The sequence below is a fragment of the Schistocerca cancellata genome, chromosome 1 (genome assembly GCF_023864275.1).
Source record: "Schistocerca cancellata isolate TAMUIC-IGC-003103 chromosome 1, iqSchCanc2.1, whole genome shotgun sequence".
NCBI lineage: Eukaryota > Metazoa > Arthropoda > Insecta > Orthoptera > Acrididae > Schistocerca > Schistocerca cancellata.
The window spans coordinates 64,197,780-64,208,950 of NC_064626.1; the positions used below are offsets into that span (position 1 = coordinate 64,197,780).

At 40.4% G+C, this 11,171-nt stretch overlaps 1 protein-coding gene across 1 annotated transcript in view; it reads left to right on the forward strand.

Moving 5' to 3' along the window:
- LOC126164976 (sulfite oxidase-like) overlaps window positions 1-10,184 on the forward strand; it is a 126,861-nt gene extending 116,677 nt beyond the window's left edge. The window contains exons 8-10 of the mRNA XM_049920282.1: window positions 5,150-5,350; window positions 6,338-6,513; window positions 9,867-10,184. Coding sequence (XP_049776239.1) covers window positions 5,150-5,350; window positions 6,338-6,513; window positions 9,867-9,995 — 506 coding nt within the window. The 3' untranslated portion in view covers window positions 9,996-10,184. The remainder of the gene's footprint in view (window positions 1-5,149; window positions 5,351-6,337; window positions 6,514-9,866) is intronic.
- Window positions 10,185-11,171: the final 987 nt, after the last annotated feature.

The following is an 11,171-nucleotide window of genomic DNA, read 5'->3' on the forward strand; positions in this document are numbered from 1 at the left end:
CCACTGGTCTTATTACCTTTGAATGTCTTCACGCCAATGCCCATTACTTAATCAAACAGAGCAAGCAGGTGTGTTGGGAACACTTTGCACCCTCCATAGGTTTTTCTGTCGCATGTGTGGGCTACATTCCACACCCATAAGGTTGCTAGTGGCAGTCTTCCATTCCAGGCCTTGCCCTTCCAGGTTGCGTTTGTATAGATACATCAGTTCTCATGGAATTACTCGCAACCATTGGTGTGAGCTTCTGTCCAGCAGCCTTCCTCATCCAGAAATAGTGGACCGAAGATTCCCACTTATGAAACTTCCTGGCAGATTAAAACTGTGTGCCGGGCCGAGACTCGAACTCGGGACATTTGCCTTTCGCGGGCAAGTGCTCTACCAACTGAGCTACCCAAGCACGACTCACACCCCATCCTCACAGCCTTACTTCTGCCAGTACCTCGTCTCGTACCTTCCAAACTTTACAGAAGCTCTCCTGCGAACCTTGCAGAACTTGTTCGCAGGAGAGCTTCTGTAAAGTTTGGAAGGTATGAGACAAGGTACTGGCAGAAGGAAGACTGTGAGGACGGGGCGTGAGTCGTGCTTCGGTAGCTCAGTTGGTAGAGCACTTGCCCACGAAAGGCAAGGGTCCCGAGTTCGAGTCTCGGCCCGGCACACAGTTTTAATCTGCCAGGAAGTTTCATATCAGTGCACACTCAGCTGCAGAGTGACAATCTCATTCTGGAAATTCCCACTTGTTTTACCCCTTATCAGGTGGAATTCTTCAATGAACCTTTTACAGAATGGGAGCATCTTCTGATGCTCTCTTCTTCCCATGATTCAACTCCTGGTCCTGGTTCCATCCATAACCAATTGCTTCAACACCTCAACCCTCCCCAATATCTCCTCCAGGTATTTAACCATATTTGGCTCCAAAGCATTTTCCCCTTTCAGTGGAGAGAGAGTAATGTGGTTCTTACCCATAAGCCTGGCAAGGATCCGTTGTCCCTTGATATTTACTGGCTAAGCAGCATGATCAGTGTCCCCTGCAAGTTAATAGAGCAGATGGTGGCTCGTTAGCTCAGTTGTGTCGTTGAATCTCTGATTTTTTATCATGTTACCAGTGTGGCTTTCGGGAGGGATGGTCTCTGATCGATCATCTGCTTCTATAGGAAACTGCAGTTTGGCAGGCCTTTTCTCAGTGCCACCTTCTTGTTGCAGTTTTCTTCAATCTTTGTAAGGCCTACGACACAACTTGGCACCATTACGTCCTCCTTACGCTCCATGAGTGGTGTCTTCAGGGTCTCCTCCTGATCTTTATTCATCAATTCTTGTTACACCGGTTGTTCAGAGTCCAGGTTGGTACTGTTCTCAGCTCTCTGCGGACCCGGGGGTTTGGCATCCCACGGGGCTCCGTATTAAGTGACCCAGCTTGTGACCCCCAGTCTTATTTCTTGGGTCTCCTTTTTGACAACAAGATTACTTGGTTGCTTCAGATCCATCATCTGAAGGTTGGCTGTTTTTGTAAACTCAGTGTCCCTTCACTTCCTTGCTCACGACTCATGGAAAGCAAATTGTTCAACCCATCTCCATCTGTATTGAGCATTAGTTCTGTCTTCTCTGGGCTATAGTTGCCAAGTTTATGGATCAAATGCCCCTTCCACACTGCTCTTCTTGGACCCAGTTCACCGTCGTGGTATCTGTTTAGCCACCAAGGCCTTTAGCACTAGATCTGTCGATAGTCTTCTGGTTGATCTCTCTCGTATGAGTCAGTGGTCCCAGCTTCTAGTTTCCTATGTCATCACTATCCACTCTTCCCCTGCTTACCCTTCCTATCCTATTCTTTTCACAGCTTTGGGCTGTCACCTGCCTGCTGCTCGCCCTCGGGTGGGTTTACTGATTGGGCTCTGCCATGATTTCCATCTCGCCTCCTTGTTGTCTTCCCCACAATCTCTGCTGACCACCTCCCATTGTTTATTTCCTTGGCCCCGGATTTGGATGGGTCTCTTATGGGGTCTGAAAGCCTCCATCACTCCAGTGGTGTGCCATTGTTTGTTCGAAATGCTTTTAGGAGGAGTTTCAAGATGCTATTGTTCTTTACACCAATGGATCTAAATCTGCTGATCATGTCGTCTTGTGGCATGGAATACCATCTCTTGCCTGCCACATGTAGGGTGTTTATTGCGGAACTCATGGCCATTTATCAGGCCCTCTGCTTCAGCAAATGGTCCTCACTCACCCGAGTTTTGTTATGTATGGACTCAGTGAGTGACCCTCAGGGTATTGCAGGAATCTACCATCCTCTGTTACCTTTGCATTAGTCATACTTGGTTGATTCATGGGTTTTTATGCCGCAATCAGCTACCACCCTTCCCTTTGTAGTTGTGGGACTTCCCTCATGGTGATCCATATTACGCTAGGCTGCCCCCGCCTTCTGGTCCTGTGCACTAAATATGCCCTCCTGCCTTGCTTGCCTTGGGTGATAGTGGGCGACCATCACATGGTTACATCTGTCCTCAGTTTTCTTCGTGAAAGTGGTTTGTCCTCTCAGGTTTAAGTCCTTGAATTTTTCTGTAGAATTTGAGTCCCTCAGTTAGCATAGTTGTTGTTTACGGAGACCTTGGCCTTGGCTCCACACCAGCAAGGTTCTCCCTGCCTTTTTCCTAACATTTTGTCTGGTCTGTTGTGCAGTTTTGTTTTCCTTTTTCTTGTGTCTTCTTCTCCTGGTATTGTCCCCCCTGTTTTGTGATAATGGTATGGTGTGGGTATCAGGACGGATTGGTGGCAGAGCTGGTGCCTCACTGCAAGCATCATTTCTGTGGCTCCCCTGCTTTCCCTGTTTTCATCCAACCCCCTCCTGTTCTTTCCTCTTCCTGCTGCTGTGACGTTCCTTTTCCCTCTTTGTTTGTCTTTTCCCTTTCTCTTGACTGGACTGTGCTGTTTGTGTTGTTCCTCCCATAATGTCTGCAATCTTAGACCATGGAACCGATGTTGTCACTGTTTGGGCCCCTCTTCCCAGTCAGCCGACGAACCATTTACCATCCAACGCCACTGTCGATGCCACATCCCTCTACAGTAACATCGCCAATCCCCATGGCCTTTCTGCTGTTGGACACTACCTCTCTCAGTGCCCTATTGAATCCAAACCATCTTCCTGGTCATCATAACCTACTGCATCCTCGCCCACAATTACTTCCCTTTTAGGTGTCACTTACAAACAAATCCATACTACATCAATTGGCACTGTCATGGCACCATCCTATGTTAACATATTCAGGGGTCACTAGAGGAATCTTTCCTAACCATGCAGAATCCCAAATTTCTCATGTGGTTCAGATTCATTAATGACATTTTCATGATTTGAACTGAGGATGAGGACACACTATGGACATTCCTCCAGAACCCCAACACCTTTGTCATTCGCATTGCCTGGTTCTCCTCAGCCCAACAAGCCACCTTCCTCAATGTTGACCTCCACCTGAAGGATGGCTACAATAGTACACCCATCCACATCAAACCTACCAACTACCAACCATACCTCCAGTTTGAAAGCTGCCATCCCTTTCACAAGAAGAAGTCCCTCCCATACAGCCTAGTCACCTGTGCTCATCACATCTGTAGTGACAAGCAGTTTCTCTTCATATATACCAAGGTTCTCACTGAGTCCTTCACAGACTGAAATTGTCCTCCCAACCATGTCCAGAAACATATCTTCCATGCCGTGTCTCCCCAGTCACCTACCACCCCTGGTATTCCGTCAGGATTTTGATTATTGTAATTGTTATTGAAATGAGGAATATCCTCCTATATTACCCCAATATATTACCCATCGCTCCCACAGTGGTATTCCATTGCCCAATCAACATATGCAATATCCTTGTACCTAACAGCCCCTATGCTTTGTGGCTCATGTCCCTGCGATCCATGTAGGTGCAAGATCTGTTCCATAAATTCTCCTGCTATCACCTACTCCACTCCTGTCACAGGCATTCCCTTGTCCACGAAAAGTAAGGCTGCCTATGAAAGCAATCACACGATCTGCAAACTTAGCAGCAATCACTGTACCACATTCTATGCAGGCATGATTAACAAGTTGTTTGCCCAGTTGAATGACCACTGTGGCAGATAGACAGTTGGATGACCTAGCTGCTGTGCATACCACCCAACACAATGTGCTTCACTTTAATAACTGCTTCACAGCCTGTGCCATATGGATTATTCCCAACAACACCAGCTTTTCTGAACTGTGCAGATGGTAACGCTTCCTGTAACGTGTCCTTTGTCCCCATAACTCCCCCCCCCCCCCCCCACCAGGCCTTAATATTTATTAGTCTCTCTACTCCACCTGTTTAGCACCTTCCCTTCCCTGCTCCCACACCAGTACTACACCTGCCATCTGTCCCACCAATATACATATACAGTCATTTCTCCTTCCTTGCTTCTATCCACTCACCTCCCCCCTCCCACAGCACAGCCTCATGATACTGTACTATGCAGTATCCCTGTCCACCCCTGCACACTCCCACTTGTAGCACTAGGATCTTCCCCCTCCTCTTCCCTGCTGTCCCACACCATTTGTGCCCCGCCCTTCTCTCCTATCCTACTGCCTACCCTAGCTAGATTGCTGCTTATCAAGAGATGCAGTTGTCATTGGACTTTCACCCAGATATGACAGTTTCAGTTGTGTGTGTGTGTCTATACTTCTCATGAAGGTCATAGTTCGAAAGCTGAACATTTCTCGCATTCTTTTTCATTGTGCCTGTTCTGAGTCTCAATGGCTACTCTTATGTGGTGAGTAGCAATTGATTCTTTCCATATTGCTGTTATTTCTTTCTGGACTTCACATTATTTGAAGGAATGAGCTGACATGTAAATGGAGGTGAAAATCATTGGCAGTTGTAGGACTGAAAAGATGGTGAAGAAATTAGTCACATCTAAAAATGTCATTAACCGTGTTGCATTTGTAATATACAGTGTTATATTTATCATAAATCAGAAGATCATTTTTGGCAAGCATGCAGCATCAGTTTCCAGTGGTTCCAGCATATCACTAAACATATTTGCATTGATGGTGCTACCATGTGATATACATTATGATACAATTGGCATTATAGTTAGTACCATTTTTGTATCTAATTTATACTTGAGATGTTCTTTACTTTTTGAACAGGCCGTATCATAGTTTCTGAAGAGGAAAGTGACTCACAGTGGCAGCAGAGAGATTATAAAGGATTTTCCCCCAGTGTGGACTGGGATACTGTGGATTTCAGTAAATCACCTGCTATTCAAGAATTTCCTGTAACTTCCGCAATCTGTACACCACTGCAAGGCGAGACAGTTTCCCTGGTAAATGGGAAGCTTGTTGTAAAAGGTATTAGAATCTCTGTTATGTTAGTGAAATTAATTACACAGTCATATACTAAAACAGTCGAGACTGTAAATATCAGATGAATGAATATATAAATTCCATCTTTTGTCACAGGTAACTTCAAGTTCTGAACAATGACTTTTTTGATTTATTTTCAGATGCATTGGTTTCCTTTCATATGATTTCTTGCCAGTGTGGCAAATTCATAGCACTTATTTTTAATAACTCTGAATACAGTGGTATGTCCATAATTATTAAAAACACATTACATTTTGTGCTCTGTTCCTACTAACTACAGCCACTACATTGTATCCAGAGTTACTTAGCCACACTGCCCACATGTGCTTTGTTCAGAAACCAGAGCACTGAAAGATGCATCTGCAGGGTGTGGAATGCCTTTACATGCAATTTAAAATAAAATTATACCTGACTGGTGGTGGAATTTGTATACACATTCATCTGAATCAAGCTGGTATGCTCACACACGCGCACACACACACACACACACACACACACACACACACAGGTGCACGCGTGCGCAGGGGAAACAACTCTCTCTCTCTCTCTCTGTGGAAGGGATGGGGGTTATACATGCTTTTCAACTCTGAAGTCTGAAAACTGTGCGGTTCACCGTTCTTGCTTCAAGCCTGTCTGCTTGTCAGTAGGTCATTTTGTTCAATAAGCAGTTATCCATTCTTATATACAAATTTAATTTTCATTGTGGAATACCAAGTTTGTGATATTTAACATAGATAGTAAAGACATATTCACCATATTTTTTATATTCTTCCAGAATAACATTATACTGTTATTTGATAAAGCTGATTATACTTTGCTTTAGGTTTCCACTGGACTTGATGACCAATTTATTTTGTTGGATATTGTTTTCAGTTTTTGTTTTCCATTTTGTTCTGTTTGTTATATGTTTAAGAAAATTGTTGATGATACTTTATAACAAATTGTTTTAGTTGTATACAATTTGTTCTTCAGGCTATGCATGGTCTGGTGGTGGTCAGAAGATAATTAGAGTTGACATTACAGTAGACCAGGGTAAAACATGGCACATTGCTGAAATAACTGACGAGGATTCAACTGCCAAAGCACCACACAATTGGGCTTGGTCATTATGGAAGGCTGAGATACCAATACCTCCAAGAACTAAAAAGGTAAATCTTCATATAGTAATCAAGCCAAAAATGAAAGTCTGTGATGAACAGACACTTAATAATGAGGTTCCTAAACATAATGATCAATATTTTATCAGTAGTTAAGATGAGTAAGAAATTTGTACTCGCTGTATGAGGACCATACCAAGACACAAAAGATTATAACAAAAATCAAGTGGCAGAGATGGGGTATACTTCTCTTCTCTCACCCAAACACCTTGCTTCATTCTTGAATCTGAAAAGAAAGATGAGGAAAAAGATTTGCAAATGTAACCTAGACAGCAAGGTCTTACGTACAGTTAGCAAAGAGAATTCTAAGATACAGTAACTATGTAGTGCCATGAACAAAAGATTGTCACATAAATAGAATGTTAACAAGATAGATTAGCTTATGAACTTCCTCTGAGTATATACAGGAAAAATATAGTTCATAACCAGAGTTACCATGTTCCAGTTCTTGCTTGTGGATGCATTGTGATCTATCTCACAATCTCACTTCTGCACAGAAATGGGTATTTTTATTAGTTCCATTATTTTATACCAAAGAGAAACAGACTGTCTTTCAGTATTGCCTGCTTGGTTCTCAACCCAATTGTCCTCTCCCCATTCTACAGTTGTGATCATTTTTACATACCTTTCCAGTAATTCATAGCATTTAGTTCCTGTTTGTATTGGTTAATCACATTCCTTCTTAACATTGGATTGTTTACCAAGGAAGAATAATGAATTACTATTCTAAGGTTGTTTCTATTTTACATCACATCTATATTCTGCAAACTTTAATGAAGTGTGTGGCAGAGGTTACTTCAAATTGTATCAGTTTTTTCTCTACTGGTATGGTTTTCCTGTGAAGGATCCATCTGACAGAGCACCCAGTATTACTGTTAGTCTGTCATTTCATTGCCAGAACATCTTATAGGAACACGTAACCTTCCTAGTCATGAAAGTTTGGCATGTAGAACAGACATTCTTTAATTTATTCTTTCTTTAATTTATTCATCATATAATAGTGTATACAAACATTCACTTTCATGACAACCAAGTTTTTTCCTGCTGCAAGTTGATTGACCCCTGATTTATCAATCACCATTGAATTAAAATTAGTGTCACATTGTCTGTGTGAAGCAGTTGTGAACTATGAGCTTGTAGGTCCACATCTCTGAAAAGAACCACAGCTATAATTTACAATTATTATTGAGTGCTAGAATTCACTTTCTGTAAAGCACCGACAATCTAAGCAAAGTGAATGACAACAGTATGTTGCTCTCTCAGCTTCCTATTGTTGAATTGGTAGAAACTATGACACTGTGTGTTATCGGTGCTGTTCATTATTTATTGCCAACCTTGAAAATCAACAGTACCGTGGAGCAACAGCAGCTCTAGTGCTGCTGTTGTTAAACATCAAGCTTCATTTGTTGTGCTGTGATTTGAGTGTTCTTCACTGATATATTTATCTCTCTCTCTCTCTCTCTCTCTCTCTCTCTCTCTCTCTCTCTCTTTCCTTGTGCCTGTGTTCCGCACTTTTGCAGGGTCGGCATTGTTACGATACACTTCCTGATACCACCTCGGTGGATGAGAGGATGAGGAAGACAACACAACACGAGGACGAGGACAACACAACACCCAGTCCCTGAGCGGAGAAAAATCCCCAACCCAGCTGGGAATCGAACACGGGCCCCTTTGCACAGTATTTCGTTGTGCTGACCACTCAGCTATCAGGGCAGACTTCACTAATATATTTATGCTGAATTAATTCATCTCTTGTCGAAATGTATACTGCTATTTAGTATTTGTCCATTTGTAAAGTCAGTTCAATTCTGATTACATTTGTATCCAGCAAACAGCAGTTTAAGCACAGTAGATGTTCATAAAATGCAATGTATGTAAGAAGGTTGGCAGCATGATGAAATTTGGTGCCTGCTTACCACTTCCTTCCCCACATTTGTCCTAGTGCTCAGCTGAGGTGTTGACACTGGTCCCCCACGTACTCATTTGAAATGATCAAATTAAATCCATGCATGACCTCAGCTACCAAATGTTTCATCTGCAAGTTTAAAACACCTCCTATATTAAGCTATTGCACAATATAAAAATGTTCACCTTAGCAGACAAAGCTTAATCCACATATATATTCCTGTATTTTTAAAAGGCTGAATTTTGGAAAAGCCTGATCTTAGAATTAGGTAAATATTGTACATAATTCCAATGTGAAATGATAGCAACAATTTTTCAGTTTGTTTTATTGTAGGCAGTTCATCAAACTTATGGTACAAGTATCAGTATCATTATGTATGAATTCATTTATAATATTTACAAAGACAACAATCCATCTATCCAACATTTTGTTTTCTAGGTTGACATCTGCTGTAAAGCATTTTGTTCTCATTCCTGGATACACCAAACTGCTAACTTGGATATTGTTGTTTAAAATTTGTAAAGTACCAGCTTACTTTCTTCTCTATCTACCTGCAAGCAACGCCACATCGAACTTCATTGTTGGGGACTTTTCACAGTAGTTGCTGTTTCCTTCACACTGTCACTGTGATTGTTATTTTTGTTGATTGATTTATTTTGTTTGGTTCAAGAAGGTCACTGCATTTTGTCACTCAGAACTGATTTCTATTGGATTTTCTTTTATAAATTGGTTTGTTTTTCTATCCATGTGCTGTTAACTATATTATAGAAACAGTTTCATTGTCTTCAAAGGTTTTACAAAGCAAGTTATACATGCAGATGATTACTTAATTTGATTTTCCCTCAATTCAGTAGAATCATTTAAAAAATAAAAATAAAATTCAGTTATATTCCCAGAGACTTTTAGTTTCCATTAACCTCTTTTTTTATATCAGTATTTTCAGTATTTCTCAGAATATGCAGTTAAAAAGTAAAACTGAATAGCTTTCTTGAGATGATCTCATTTAACTCTTAGTGACAGTTCTGTTTCTTATTTTTTTGCAAATTTTCAACACAGTGGGATTGCAGTGCTGTTGTTAATAGTAGGTGAAGTAAATTTAACAACTTGCTGAATAGTTGAATCACTGAGTTGTCAATATACTATTATTTATACTCCACCAACAACTTTCTGTTACCACTGTACTTGTGTTAATCTGTTTGTTTGTGGTTTGTATATAGTAACATGTTAGTAATTCAATGATATACTTTGAGGGTAGAAGAAGTCATTTTTAACAACTCTTTTAGATAAATATGACTGCAGATTTTGATGATATGATTTTGAGTATGGCTGTTATTTCTAATTCATTGAAGGTCTTTTGTGATATGTGTATTGTAGGTTTCATTATTTTCTTTATTGTGGCATTAGTAACTTATATATTTTCCTTTGTGTTACTATATAGGTGGAGGTATGGGCAAAAGCTGTTGATTCTGGTTACAACACTCAGCCAGAATCATTTGAGAATATCTGGAATCTCCGTGGTGTTCTAAGCAATGCCTACCACAGAGTGAAAGTAAACATTAAGTCTTGAAATTATTAAATGTGACTGAAAATATGTTCCTAGTAATATAAATAATGGTGCTATTTTAGTTTTTCATCTCAATCTGTTATTCAGTAATAATGCAGCAATCTTATTTATAATGTAACTGTATAAATGCTGTAAAATGCAGTGAAGGTCTTTCAAACTAGATCTGTATCATAATAAATAAGTTACCATTGAGATATGCATGGATCAGAATTAATAATAGATCGTTCCCCAAGAAAATTGATCATTTCATAAGAAACAGATAGATAATGTTAATATCTGTCATGGAGATGCGTATGTCATTATACATCATACGAGTACCTTACCCATTTCATTTCACCTTTCTTAATATTAACAGTTGTTTACTCTTTTATCCTGTTAATGTATGCCTTAGAGACAGGAGAATATGAAGGGCTGGGTGTTGAAAGTTCAGTAAGGGGATAAGTGAAGATGGCTTTTTGAAACGTAATCTGGGGATGGGGAATGGAGACCAATTTTTTGTAAGTTTAAATTTGAGACTAGGCCTGTACAGTACAAGAAAAGTGTGATATTTACACTTACATGCAACTGCTTATTTATGTTAAGATTAAGATCAGTACAGTTGTAATTTTTATTATTGGTTGAAAATATGTGTGATATCCATTTGGCATACAGTGCAGCAGTCTGCAGCCCAAGGTGGTTACATGAGTGAAGCATTGAGCAGGTAACTAACCACAGCTGCTAACTGCTGTACACCATGCAAAAGAGGACCTTGGGAGAATGGCAAAGTAGTAGGACCTGGAAGGCAGCTTACCTTTGTTAAAATGAATATAAAAAGTTATTGTCAAAAAAAACATAGGTCAGATATGAGCTTCTGTTGAAAATACACATTTTTTACTGTACCATAGCCTTTTTGAAAAATAAAATGTACTGTTACTTGAAAAAGTGTTTATGTTTCATAATCATATACAACACACATAAAAAGGGTAGTTTTGATTATTGTAACTTGGCTTGAAGAGGTATTGTGGAATGTTCTGTCTTCAAAATTTATATTGGATGACAATGATGATATTGCCCTGGGGACAAAATATAACAAGAAGTCATGAAGGTGTTAACTGTGGAGGAAATGGTTGATCTTTTTATGGCGGTGGTGCCGCGACAAACACTTCGCTGTAGAAACGGCTTACGAAGTCACCGCCACAC